Source organism: Neofelis nebulosa, chromosome 17, assembly GCF_028018385.1.
Source record: "Neofelis nebulosa isolate mNeoNeb1 chromosome 17, mNeoNeb1.pri, whole genome shotgun sequence".
NCBI classification, from domain to species: domain Eukaryota; kingdom Metazoa; phylum Chordata; class Mammalia; order Carnivora; family Felidae; genus Neofelis; species Neofelis nebulosa.
Window position 1 is genome coordinate 13,101,834 of NC_080798.1, and position 13,412 is coordinate 13,115,245.

General features: G+C 51.6%; 1 protein-coding gene across 1 annotated transcript; it reads left to right on the forward strand.

Moving 5' to 3' along the window:
* The first annotated feature begins 1,408 nt into the window (after positions 1-1,408).
* Positions 1,409-5,557, forward strand: LYPD3 (LY6/PLAUR domain containing 3). Its single transcript, XM_058709625.1, has 5 exons — positions 1,409-1,586; positions 2,155-2,286; positions 3,045-3,215; positions 3,505-3,666; positions 4,491-5,557. Exons 1-5 carry the CDS (start codon positions 1,502-1,504, stop codon positions 4,970-4,972), a joined length of 1,032 nt encoding a protein of 343 aa, XP_058565608.1. The 5' UTR covers positions 1,409-1,501; the 3' UTR covers positions 4,973-5,557.
* The last annotated feature ends 7,855 nt before the right edge of the window (positions 5,558-13,412 follow it).

The window sequence follows — 13,412 nt, forward strand, 5'->3', positions numbered from 1 at the left end:
TTATTTATTTATTTTGAGAGAAAGAGACCACGATCAGGGGAGAGGCAGAGAGAGAGAGAGAGAGAATCCCTATCTGCATTGTCAGCCCCGCCACGGGGCTCGAACTCACGAACTGTGAGATCATGACCTCAGCCAAAATCAACAGTAGGATGCTTAACGGACTGAGCCACCAAGGCACCTCTATAGCTGGATAATTCTTCACATATTTGTACACACATGTAACTATTGCCTGTGTGAAGATAGTGGGGGCTCATCACTATTGCCCCTTTGGGACAAGGTAACCCCTGTTCTAGAACCTCATGTAAATGGAGTTCACTGTATGTTTTATTTGGGTAAGTCTTCTTCTTCTTCTTCTTTTTAAGTTGTTTTTTTTTTTTTCTTCAGTATTCTCTACACCCAACATGGGGCTGGAACTCACAACCCCAAGATCAAGAGTTGCATGCTGCACCCACTGAGCCAGCCAGGTGCCCCTGCATAAGGTTTCTTGAGCTCCACATGAAGTTTTTGAGATTCATCCACGCGGCTGCAGATGCCAATAGTTGGCTTGTTCTCACTGCTGTGTAATATTCCATGGGGTGAGTGAACCACTCATTCTTTTTCTGCTCTCTTCTTTGTGGATATTCGCATTAATTCCCAGATTTTGATCATATTAAAAAGCAAGTCTGATTGTGTCCTTCCCTGCTGCTGATTTAGACCCTCTCAAAGCTCATCCACCTTTCTCAGAATTAATTCAAATCTCTTCACTGGGCCTGTGATGTCCTGATCCGTCTAGCCCCTGCCTGGCTCTTCGGCCTCGATTTCCACCTTCCTCCTCTTTGTTTCCTGAGCTCCAGGCACACAATGGTCCAGGCTACTCCTACCCCTAGATCTTTGCACTGCCCCCTCTGCTTTGTAATCTGCTCTGCCCCCTGGGGTCTTCGAGAGCACAACTTGAATGACATCCTCAGGGAAGCTTCACTGACCAACCAGCCCCCACTTCCAGACTCCATGCCTCCTTGGAGCTACCTACACTTCTTCCTTCATTGTTCCAGTTGTATACAACAATTTGTGTGATTACTTAATATCTGTCCCCTCCCCCCCCTCCCCCCCCAATCAGACAGTGAGCTCTGTGAGGGCAGGCACCGGTTCTGTCTTAACCTCCAACAGTAGTCCCGATCAAAGCTGGCACATGGTAAGTACTCATTAAATATAGCAAGGGCCCCGTGTTGAGTAGACCCTTTCCCCATTCTGAGCCTCCGTACTTTCCCCTCTACCCCCCAAACACACAGACTTTCTCCGGGGAGCTGCCGGGGAACCTTGACTCCCACCCTTTCCCTCCTTGGCAGCTGCTGGGTGACGCACCCAGGGGCGGGTGCTCCGCCCCACAGCGGACGCTGATTTAGCCCGGTTGGGCAAGGCCAGGGTTGCCTGGGGGGAGGTTACTCATCCCGGGCTCAGGTAAGAGGGCCCAGGTTGGGAGGCGGCACACCCAGGGGGGACGCCGAGGGAGCAGGACCTAGCCATGGACCCTGCCAGGAAAGCAGGCGCCCAGGCAGTGATCTGGACCACGGGCTGGCTGCTGCTGTTGTCGCTGCTGCTTGGAGAAGGTGGGTCTGCTGCGGGAGGGGATGGAGGAGGTCGAGTAGGGGCTCTAGGAAGGAGGTCTCTCCTACAGGGAGATCTGTGGGGACGATCTCCCATTCTGAGCTGAGGGAGCCTGTGGGAAAGATCGTCTGTCCGGGTCGAAGGGGCTGTGAGAGAGGTCCCCCAATCTGGCCAGAGGGGACTGTGGGAAGGATCCCCCACCCCGGTCCGAAGGAGCAGTGGGAAAGGATCCGTCACTGAGCTAACTGGACTGTGGGAAAAGTTCTCCCATCCTGAGCGGAGAACGGGGGGGGGTGGGGGGGGGAGGGAAGATGTCCCTCCCATCCATAGCAAGGATCCCCCCATCTTGGGCAGAAGGGGCTGTGGGGAGGATGCTCCCACTGTAGACATAGGCGGCTGGAAGGAGAGCGGCACCAGATTTGTGGCGAGATTTTTACTCCTGTCCCGGAAAATGGTGGGCAATAGCATTGTCACGTCCCGGGGACAGAGGGCGTGGGAAAGACTATTTCTCCTTTCGGGGACGAGGCTTCAGTAGGAATCGCTTAGTTCTGCTCGGCCCTGCGCCCCCAGGAGCGCGGGCCCTGGAGTGCTACAGCTGCGTGCAGAAAGCAGATGACGGATGCTCTCCGCAGAAGACCAAGACCGTGAAGTGCGCGCCGGGCGTGGACGTCTGCACAGAGGCCGTGGGGGCCGTGGAGACCAGTGAGTGGGGCCCTCGGGTCCATTCGTACCCCTTCGAAGCTCCTCCAGCCAGGCCCCGCCTCCTTTTGCCCCGCCCCTTCTTTTGAATTTGTCCGCACCCATTCAACGCCCTCCAGGACTCCCTTTCATCCTGGCTGGGGCCCTTTAACACCACTACCGTTAGGGCTTAGATGGGTGAGGGGCTGCCGAGTAACTGACTGGGGTGAACTGGGAGATCCGGGATCGGGGACTTGGTCCCCTTCGAGGGCACACCCTATCCATTTCTGCTCCACCCCTGAGACCTCCCTACCCACTCTGTCCCTGCCAGGACCCTCTATCCAGGTAGGTCCGCGGTGATGCAGACCTTTCTAGGGCTCTCCTCCTAGGTTCCCTAGACTGAGGCTCCGCCCCGCTGGCCCACCCCCGGGGAAAGCCCGCCCTTCTCTGAGGCTACAGTTCCCGGAGACCCCACCTCGGTCTGACCCGGTGCCCTTTCTGTCAGTCTCCCAGTTCCTTCATAGGATGCTTTCTGCCGTTCCGCCCCTCTGCCGCCGAGCCCCGTCCTAGCTCCACTCTTGGCCCTTTGTCCAGAGTCTGTCAGCCTGTCTGTTCCCTCCATCTGTCGTCCTTCCCCCGGCGATCGGCTTTCTGAGGCCCCTGCCCTTCGACTCTGGCCTGGCTACCGTCTGGCCGTGGCGGGGGGAGGGGGGGAGGAGGAGGAGTCCACTCGAGGCCCCGCCCCCCCCGCCTCCGCTCACCCCGCCCCTTCCTCTCCGCAGTCCACGGGCAGTTCTCGGTGGCAGTGCGGGGCTGCGGGTCCGGACTCCCGGGCAAGAATGACCGCGGACTGGATCTTCACGGGCTTCTGGCCTTTATGCAGCTGCAGCAATGCGCCCAGGACCGCTGCAACGCCAAACTCAACCTCACGTCGCGAGCGCTCAACCCCGCAGGTCGGTGGAGGCGGGCCCTAGGCCCGAGGGCGGAGCCACACCGCGGCTGAGCCACTGGGGTGATCCCCAGCTGGAGGCGGGAGAACTCCGCACGGGCGGGGGGCGGGGCCACGCGGCGGTGGGCGGGGCCTCGTCGCTGTAGGCAATGTAGCGGGGACGCTACGCGCGGGGCCCGGCGCTGGGGCCCGGCTACAGGCTGAGCTCGGTGTACTAGGCTGGAGGGACTTTGGGCGAAGCCGTGCTGCCTGAACTTTCTCGACCCCTTCCTTCCGTCGCGCTCCCCTCGCAGGCAATGAGAGTGCGTACCCGTCCAACGGTGCCGAGTGTTACAGCTGCGTGGGGCTGAGCCACGAGGCGTGCCGGGGCACGGCTCCACCTGTCGTGAGCTGCTACAACGCCAGTGAGCGCGTCTACAAGGGCTGTTTCGACGGTAACGTCACTCTGACGGCAGGTGAGCGAGCCAGGAAGAGGGGGCCTACAGTTGTAGTGCCCTCTCTGGCCTCATGGGCGGTGGGTAGTCCCTTTACCCAGAGGGACCCATCTCCAGCGCATTCTGGAAAATTGTAGGCCAAAGTTCTCGTCTCACCCTAGAGCGTCGTGAGAAATGCAGGCCTATCCCCAACGTAGCGTGGGGCTACGGTTGCTTTTGTCCTAGAGGTTTTTTTGGGAAATACATTTCCATAGAGGTCTGCCTGGTGCAGAGTGGGACGACGTGCTTTGGGAAACGGAAGCCTCCAAGCTTCTAGAATCCAGGGAGTCTAGTTGTGACTCCTCAAAACTCAAGGGGTCAGGGTCCCCACCCAGCCACCTAGGAGAGAGGCCACCTCCTGGCCTCTGTCTCAGGGAACCCCTGGGAGACGTCCTTCAAACGCCTCTTCTGCCAGGTGTATTATGGGAGATGTAGTTCTGATTCTTAACACTAAATTTTGGCAGGTGCAGGAGAGAGGGAGATGGGAAATACGATGAGAGGGATGTTTGTTTCACTGTTTGGTCTCATGAGAGGTGTATCTCTGTCCAAACTTTCCAGACTTTCTTCCAAGGCATTGTGGGACTTGTAGTTCGTCCTACACACCTTTCCTCTCCAAAATGGGAAACGTGGTCCACCAAGTGCCAAAGACAGTGGGACAGTGTTTCTCAAAGTGGCGCTTTTTGGATTAATGGATGTAGAGCCCCCCGTCCCCTGTTTTGGGGGTTCTTGCCCTGGTCTTGCCTTTAAGTTTCCTTCTGGCTCTGCAACCCTCCAACCACCGACCTCCCTGTGTCTCCCTCCTGCAGCAAATGTGACTGTATCCTTGCCTGTGCGGGGTTGTGTCCAGGACGAGTTCTGCACGCGGGATGCGGTGACAGGCCCAGGGTTCACACTCAGTGGCTCCTGCTGCCAGGGGTCCCGCTGTAACTCGGACCTCCACAACAAGACCTTTTTCTCCCCTCGGATCCCACCCCTTGTCCTGCTGCCCCCTCCTAAGCCCACCACTCAGGCCCCAACCACCTCTGTCACAACCTCTACTCCAGCCCCAACCACTCTTGTCTCTGCCACTAAACCCACCACGGCCAGCCAGACTTCCCCACAGGAAGTACATCCTGAGACCTCTCAGAAAGAGGAATCTGGCTTGGCTGGAGGTGCCGCTGGCCACCAGGACCGCAGGAATATGGGACAGCACCCTACAGGAGGGGGGGCCCATAATAAAGGCTCTTCAACTTCCTCGGCTGGGTTAGCAGCTCTACTGTTGGCCTTGGCTGCTGGCACCCTACCATGAATTTTGCCATCTAGAAACTTCCGTCTTGCCTTATTCCCCAGCCCTGGGTACCCTCTCTTCCCATGACTTCCCTTTCTCCTCACTGGACTGGGCTGGCCCAGCCCCTCTTCTTCCAATCTCCCCCCCCCCCCCCACCCCACTATCCCCAGCTTCTGCTGCACTGGTTTGCGGCTTTGGGAAATAAATTTACCGTTGTATATATATCCTGCCAGGGTGTTGTAGCTTCTGGAAGGCAACAGGTGTATCTCCCTCTTCTTTGTCTCTCCCTGGTCTCCTCATGGTGTCTCTGGGCAGAGAAAAGTCAGGGCTGTCACAGGGAAGATGGGAGAAACACTGATAAGCTTTCTATTCACCTTCTTATAGCCAGTCCGGAATTTGGGGGGGGGGGTGCGGAGCAGGATAATGGTTCCCTCCTCTGCTGGCTGGTGTCCCTGCTCCCCGTCCCCTCTCTGTGGGAATAGGTTCAGCATCTGACTTCCTTATTAGACTGTGAGCTCCTCAAGGGCAGGGACCGCGCCTCAGGCCTCCATGTGGTCAGTTTCTGGCACATGAAGGTCTCAATAAAAGTGTAATTCCTTTGTATAAGCGTTTCGAAGGACTCATTTCTTACACTGACTTCTTAGTGTCGCCTCTTAGCCGAGCTAGGGCGGGAGTGTCAAGACCGTTCGCAGAGAAGCTGAGACCTGGAGCCACAGCCCAGGGGGGAGGTTGGGGTTGGAACTCCTGTGCTCTCCTGGGGTTTAGCCAGCTTGTGGGCGATCCCACCACTGGTGAAGGGGATGCCAGGTGAAAGCGTTAGGCAGTGGCAAGGGTGCCTGGGGCTTTTAGCAAGGTTTGGGCTCAGAGGGGAACTCTGCTTAATGGGTTGTCCCCCATTGCCAGGCCCCACCCACCTTGTCATCTGTTTGGTTTCCCAAGGATTGTGTGGTGGGCTTAGCCACCGCCTCACACCTGTCCAGAGGTCTCACGGGTGCCACTGTCAGTCTGTGTTGTCTAAGCTCCACCTCCGTCTCCTCCAATCAGGTGAAGGTGTAGGGGCCCCAGGGAGGAAAAGCCTGGCTTCAGCCTGAGGCCCCGGCAGGCTGTGCAACTGCTTGATGGAAGGGGGACCAGATGTGGGCAGGAGCGAGATACTAACAGTGATATTTCCGACATCACTATAAATGGGGAGTAGTAGTATGACAAAACGATAGTAAATAATGATTACAGGGACAAAATAGAAAATTAATAAGAGCACGAGCAACAGCAATAATAACTAGTTATGGAATGTTAATCATTTGCTTTTTTTAAAAGATTTTTAACGATTGTTTTATTTATTTTTGAGAGACAGAGCATGAGCGGGGGAGGGACAGGGAGAGAGGGAGACCCAGAATCCGAAGCAGGCTCCAGGCTCCGAGCTGACCGCACAGAGCCCGATGCGGGGCTCGAACCCATAAACCGTGAGATCATGACCTGACCTGAGCCGAAGTCGGACGCTTAACCGACGGAGCCACCCCGGCGCCCCAATTTTTTAAAAAGTCTTACCACGTGCCAGGCCTGTACCAAGGATGTTTGCGTCCACAGCCTTATTTTCCATTTAGATTCTCAGAAGGGATGGCTGGGGAGACCGAAGCTCACAATTGGTAGAGTGATTCAGCACCACAGCAGACCATCCATGTATCCGGTACTGTGTTCAGTGCTGCACTTGCATTAACACACTTAATTTGTACAACCATTCTGTGAGGTAAGTATTAATCATCTGCATTTTACAAGATGAACAGACGAGACCCAGAGAGGTTGAGACACTTGCCCCAGGTCACCCAGCTAAAAGTCACTGGAACCCAGATTTGAACCCAAGAGGCGTGGTTTGGCTTTACTGAGCGTGACCAGGATAGCTGTGACTTTTCCCTCAGCTTGACTAAACTTTAGATAGTCTTCTCTCTGTTTTTATTTTATTGAAAAGTTTTTTTTTTTTAATGTTTATTATTTTTGAGACAGAGAGAGACAGAGCATGAATGGGGGAGGGTCAGAGAGAGGAAGACACAGAATCCGAAGCAGCCTCCAGGCTCCGAGCTGTCAGCACAGAGCCCGACTCGGGGCTCGAACTCACGGACTGTGAGATCATGACCTGAGCCGAAGTTGGATGCTCGACCAACTGAGCCACCCAGGCACCCCTACTTCTCTCTGTTTTTAAACCGCTGACCTCCCTCTCACCCAGGCCCTTCCCGAATCCAGATGGCCTAACCACAGGGGTCCCAGACCTCGCTTTTCTTAGAGCTTTGACTTTAGAAAACTTGTCATTATAAATTCTTGCTCCGTCCCTTTGAGAGATATGTAAATATCTTTAAAAGCCGCTTGCCAGTTTTACAATCCAGGAAATGTCGGTCTCAGGGGAACTGGGAACCATCTCTTTGGAATGTAAACATCTAAGGAGATTGCCCCCCTATCTCCCAGTTTCCCTAAGGGGGTGAGAGCCTAACTTATGTGGGCACCTTTTTCCCAGTTGTAAAACTACCTCCTGTCACAGAGACACAAGCACATTTCCTTTTCCTTCGGGGAAAGCCAGTTAGCAAGCGCAGGTGATCTAAGATCTCCCCTTAACTCCAGCTCTTAAAAACCCACCTTCTCTTTGTTTCAGTGGAGTTCAGACTGAGCGCTGTCTTCTTTTCCCTCCTGCAGGATCCTCCCCCCTCCCCTCCCCCCTTTCTCTCTCTCTCTCTCCCTTTCTCCCTCTGCCCCTCTCCTCAGCTCAAGTGCTCTCTCTGTCTAAAAATTAAAAAAAGAAAAGAAAAGGAAAGAAACCCCGGAAGCACCACTTTAACCAAATGATCAGAGTTAACATCACTAATAATGGGATGGACACACAGCTTGGACCTCCTGATACGATACCTGAGAAAGGACAGGCCTCACTTTTGTGCTATTGGGCAAAACGTGCCCAGCCTGAATCTAACTGTGTGGAGGCATCAGACAAGCCCAAACGGAGGAACATTTGACGAAGTGGCTGACCTCTGCTCCTCAAAAATATCCCTGGCAGGAAACAAAGAATGACAGAGTCCCTGTTGTACATGCAAGGGGGATAAAGAGGCCTGACAACAGAGTGCGTGTATGAGTCAGGATTTTCTTTTGCTACAAGAGACATTATTTAAGCAATTGAAAAGAATCTCAAGGAAGTCTACAAATTAGATCATTTATGTTCCGTGTTAATTGCCTGATTTAGACAGATACACTATGCGGGGCACCAGGGTGGCTCAGTCGGTTAAGCGGCCGACTTCGGCTCAGGTCACGATCTCGCGGTCCGTGAGTTTGAGCCCCGCGTCGGGCTCTGTGCTGACAGCTCGGAGCCTGGAGCCTGTTTCGGATTCTGTGTCTCCCTCTCTCTGACCCTCCCCCATTCGTGCTCTTTCTCTCTCTGTCTCAAAAATAAATAAACGTTAAAAAAAACAAAACTATTTAGATAGATACACTATGCTTATGTGGGAGGAATGTCCTTGTTTTTAGGAAATCCACATCAACCTGTATTTAGAGGTCAAGGGGCAACATGTCTACCACTTACTGTCAGGCTGTTCAGGAAAAAAAATATTTATACAGAGATAGTGAAAGTGATAACATAAATGTGGTAAAATGCTAACTCAGAGTAATGTGGTTGAAGGGTAGGTGGAAATTCTTTGTTGCATTGTTATAGTTTTTCCTGTAAGTCTGAAATTATGTCAAACACTTAAAAAAATTAAGAGGGAACCATAGTACCCCACTAAAGCAAATAATAATAATGTACCTGCCTCAGAGAGTTGTGAGGATTAAAATAAGTTCATATATATAAACGGCTAGGGCAGTACCTGGCATCTAGAAGGTGCTGGATCCGTGTTATTATTTCTTTAAACAAATTTTTTTTTTAACGTTTATTTACTTTTGAGAGACAGAGAGAGACAGCACGAGCAGGGGAGGGGCAGAGAGAGAGGGAGACACAGAATCCGAAGCAGGCTCCAGGCTCTGAGCTGTCAGCACAGAGCCTGACGCGGGGCTCGAACCCACAAACTACGAGATCACGACCTGAGCCGAAGTCAGACGCTTAACCAACTGAGCCACCCAGGCACCCCTATTATTTATTTTATCTTTATGTCTCTGGAACATTACAGAAAGTAGATGTTTGCCAGGTAAATGCTTGCTACTTAAGGCATCCATTGTTTCTATGTGCCAGGCACTGAGGTAAGCATTTTATAGGCACCACTGAATGCCCTGCACGGTCTTGTAGAATAGAGCTAGCATTGGTTTTCCAACTTTTATTATAAAAAAAAAAATCTCACCCAGACCAGTTGGAAAGATCATGCAATGCACATTCCTTTGCGCTTCACTTAGATTCAGTAACTTCTTTTTTTTTTTTTTTTTTAATTTTTATTTTAATGTTTATTTATTTTTGAGACAGAGAGAGACAGAGCATGAATGGGGGAGGGGCAGAGAGAGAGGGAGACACCGAATCGGAAGCAGGCTCCAGGCTCTGAGCCATCAGCCCAGAGCCTGACGCGGGGCTCGAACTCACGAACCGTGAGATCGTGACCTGAGCTGACGTCGGACGCTCAACCGACTGAGCCACCCAGGCGCCCCTAGATTCAGTAACTTCTAACATTTTTTTCAGGCCCACTTAATGATGCTGCATTTTATAGATGCAAACACTGAGGTGCAAACAAGATTAAGTCACTTCCTGAAGGATTTCCTGAGCTGGGATTTGGACCCAGGGAATCTGACCCCAGAGGGTGCCCCCCAGATATGTTCGACATTGCGGGACACAAATGGGGAGGCCCTGCCCTAACCTTCTACAGCTCCCTGTTTAGCGCAGCACCATTCAGTATGGTGGCCACTAGCCACGGGCAGTGTATGCTTTTAAGTCTAAATTCATTAAAGTTAAATACAATTTAAAATTCAGTTCCTCAGGGCGCCTGGGTGGCTCAGCCAGTTGAGTGTCTGACTCTTGATTTTGGCTCAGGTCATGATCATAGGGTCGTGAGGTCAAGTCCCGCTTCAGGTTCCACACTGAACCTGGAATGTGCTTGAGATTCTTTCTCTCTCTCCCTCTGCCTCTGTCTCCGACTCTCACGTGCACTCTCTCTTTCAAATAAAATAAAATAAAATAATAATTAGGGGTGCCTGGGTGGCTCAGTCAGTTAAGTGTCCGACTTCAGCTCAGGTCATGATCTCGTGGATTGTGAGTTCGAGCCCCGCCGTATGGATGGCACAGATATCAAAATTCTCATTATTAGCACACTGGACTCCAGTGGAAAAGACCTGTGATTTCAACCCACGTGACAGTGGTAATGGCAGTGAGCGCCGATTAGAGAATATGGCAGCACCAGACCGGGGGAAATCTAACCAGCTGGACATTTCCTCTCCTCACTCTTCACTCTATTTTTAAACCTTCCATCTGCCCTCATATGCCTGTTACTCTTTCCTGGTTTCCACCCTACCTCTGACCTATCATTAGCATGAATTCAGTCGTTAGCACGCTGTAATCCTTTCTTTTTTAAATGTGTATTTATTTTTGAGAGAGAGAGAGAGAGCAGGGGAGGAGCAGAGAGAGAGGGAGACACAGAATCCGAAGCAGGCTCCAGGCTCTGAGCCGTCAGCACAGAGCCTGATGTGGGGCTCGAACTCACGGACAGTGAGATCGGGACCTGAGCCGAAGTCGGACGCTTAACCGCCTGAGCCCCCGCCCCAGGGGGCCCCAAGTGTGTTCTGTGCCAGTGGTCTTGACTGAACTTTCCCAGCCTTCCCGTGGGCTGAGTCAGAATTGCTTTTGTGGCGGAATCCGTGTCTCTCCTGGGCTTGCTTTAGATTAGGTAAATCTATTCATGGGAAGAAGCAGGATGTGGAGTTTGAGGTGGGACCGATCCAAGCTCATATTCTCTGTTTATTACCTGTGTGAATTTGGGCAGTGACTTCACTTCTGTGAGCCACCTGTCATATCTGTAAAACGGCCGTGATCACGCGTGCTTCCTAGGGGTAGCGTGAGAATGATGATTAGGTCTGTAAACAGCCCTGGCTAGAGAGAGCGATTAGTTATCGGTCGCTGCTGAAACTCTGTTTCTGTTTTCTCCACTTGGAGTTCTTCAAGGCAATAGGTACCTTGTGTGACACAGAATGTCAAATGCCAGAGCAAGATCCGGGGTTTCAGTGCAATGGATTAGAAATCTCCCAGGAGTGGGGGGGGGGGTGGCGCCTGAGTGGCTCAGTCGGTCGAGCGTCCGACTTCGGCTCAGGTCATGATCTCATGGTGTCATGGGTCCGAGACCCGAATCGGGTCTCTGCTGTCAGCGCGGAGCCCGCTTCAGATCCTCTGTCCCCCTCTCTCTCTGCCCCTCCCCCACCCCCACTCCCTCTCTCTCAAAAATAAAGAAATGTTAAAAAAAAAAGAAAAGAAATCTACAAAGTGAGCGTTCATAGTTCATCATGTTCATCAGGTGTCATGACCATGGTTTAAACCCACTGGGGGTTTGTGAGCCAGTGGGCATTGTCCCCTGACTTAACTCGTTTATGTGACAAATCTGACAGTGTTACCCCAGTGCAAACACGATGGAATGTGGTTGTTAACCCCCCAGCCTGATAGAATGTGCTCTTGCATTTGTCATTTCATCAAATTTGTCATTTAATTAATCTGGAATACTCCATCCCCCTGCCCCCCTTTAGAAAGAATAATTGTTGAGCCCTTGAAAAGTAATCTCTAAAAAAAAAGAGAGAAGAAAAAGAAAAGAAAAGTAATCTCTAGATTCCACCCTAATAGAACTTCCTGTGGTGACAGAGATGTCCTGGAGTCTGTGATGTGCAGCCCAGTGGCTGTGAGCGCATGTTGAAAAGCAGTGAGAGGCGCCTGGCTGGCTCAGTCAGTGGAGTGTGCAACTCTTGACCTCGGGGTGGTGAGTTTGAGCCCCACGTTAAGTGTAGAGATTACTTAAAAAAAAACAAAACAAACGTGTTTTTATTTGAGAGAGAGAGAGAGAGCAGGAGTGGAGAAGAGTGGCAGAGGGAGAGAGAATCCCAAGCAGGCTCCATGCCCAGCGGGGAGCTCAATGTGGGGCTCGATCCCGTGACCCTGGGAGTATGCCCTGAGCCCAAATCAAGAGTGGGTTGCTTAACCGATTGAGTCACCCAGGTGCCCTGGGTATAGACATTACTTTATTTTAAATTTTTTTTTTTTTTTGGTGTTTATTTATTTTTGAGAGAGACAGAGACAGAATGCGAGTGGGTTGGGGCAGAGAGAGAGGGAGACACAGAATCCGAAGTGGACTCCAGGCTCTGAGCTGTCAGCACAGAGCCCGACACGGGGCTCGAACTCACGAGCTGCGCGATTAGACCTGAGCCGGAGTCGGACGCTCAACCGACTGAGTCACCCAGGCGCCCCGTATAGAGATTACTTTAAAAAATAAAATAAAATCTTTAAAAAGAAAAGCAGGGCGCCTGGGTGGCTCAGTCAGTTAAGTGTCCAACTTTGACTCAGGTCCTGATCTCACCGTTCATGAGTTTGAGCTCTGTGCTGACAGCTCGGTACCTGGAGCCTGCTTCCGATTTTGTGTCTCCCTCCCTGCCCCTCTCCCGTTCAAGCTCTGTCTCTCTCAAAAATAAATAAACATTTTTAAAAAAAATTGTAAAAAAAGAAAGAAAAGCAGTGAGTGTGAGACACCAAAGTTTTAATTTTATTTTTATTTTTTTTTAATTATTATTATTTTTTTTTAACGTTTATTTAGTTTTGAGACAGAGAGAGACAGAGCATGAACAGGGGAGGGTCAGAGAGAGGGAGACACAGAATCTGAAACAGGCTCCAGGCTCCGAGCTGTCAGCACAGAGCCCGACGCGGGGCTCGAACTCACGGACCGCGAGATCATGACCTGAGCCGAAGTCGGCCGCCCAACCAACTGAGCCACCCAGGCGCCCCCAAAGTTTTAATTTTAATTAATTAGAATTACATAGCCACATATGGCTAGTGGCTACTGTATTGGATGACAAAGCTCTAGACTGACCTCCTGAGTATTGGTGAAACTTCTCATAATTGGGTTCGATGAACAAATAGAGGTTCCTGAGCTGGGATTTAACATGGACATCCTGTCTCCCTGACTCTGCCAGACTGTTCCTGGGGACTAGTCTATGCTTTTCAAAATCAGCACGGCTCTGGGCTGGCCATTTAGTTGCTCTGAAACTCAGTTACGCAGTCTGTCAAGTGGGGGATGACGTCCCTTCTGCAGGGTATTGTGAAGTCAGGCTAAAATTCTAAGCCAACCCCACCTTTTCCTAGTAATGTGAGCTTGGGCAAGTTACTTAACCTTTCGGCAGCCTTAGTTTCATTACGTTGGGAATAAGACTGTCCTGAGGAGTAAGCAGTAGCTACAAAGTACTTACAACAGTGCCCGGGGCCTGAAGCAACCTATATACGTGTATGTCCTTATTAGAATGTCCTTGCAAAAAGACTGGACAAAAATTG

Bases quoted from the DNA above. Each gene is read 5' to 3' on its own strand.
- LYPD3 (XM_058709625.1), top strand. From the start codon at position 1,502: ATGGACCCTGCCAGGAAAGCAGGCGCCCAGGCAGTGATCTGGACCACG. The intron at 3,216-3,504 runs GTCGGTGGAGGC...CTCCCCTCGCAG, and splicing joins GCGAGCGCTCAACCCCGCAG to GCAATGAGAGTGCGTACCCG. The intron at 3,667-4,490 runs GTGAGCGAGCCA...TCCCTCCTGCAG, and splicing joins TAACGTCACTCTGACGGCAG to CAAATGTGACTGTATCCTTG.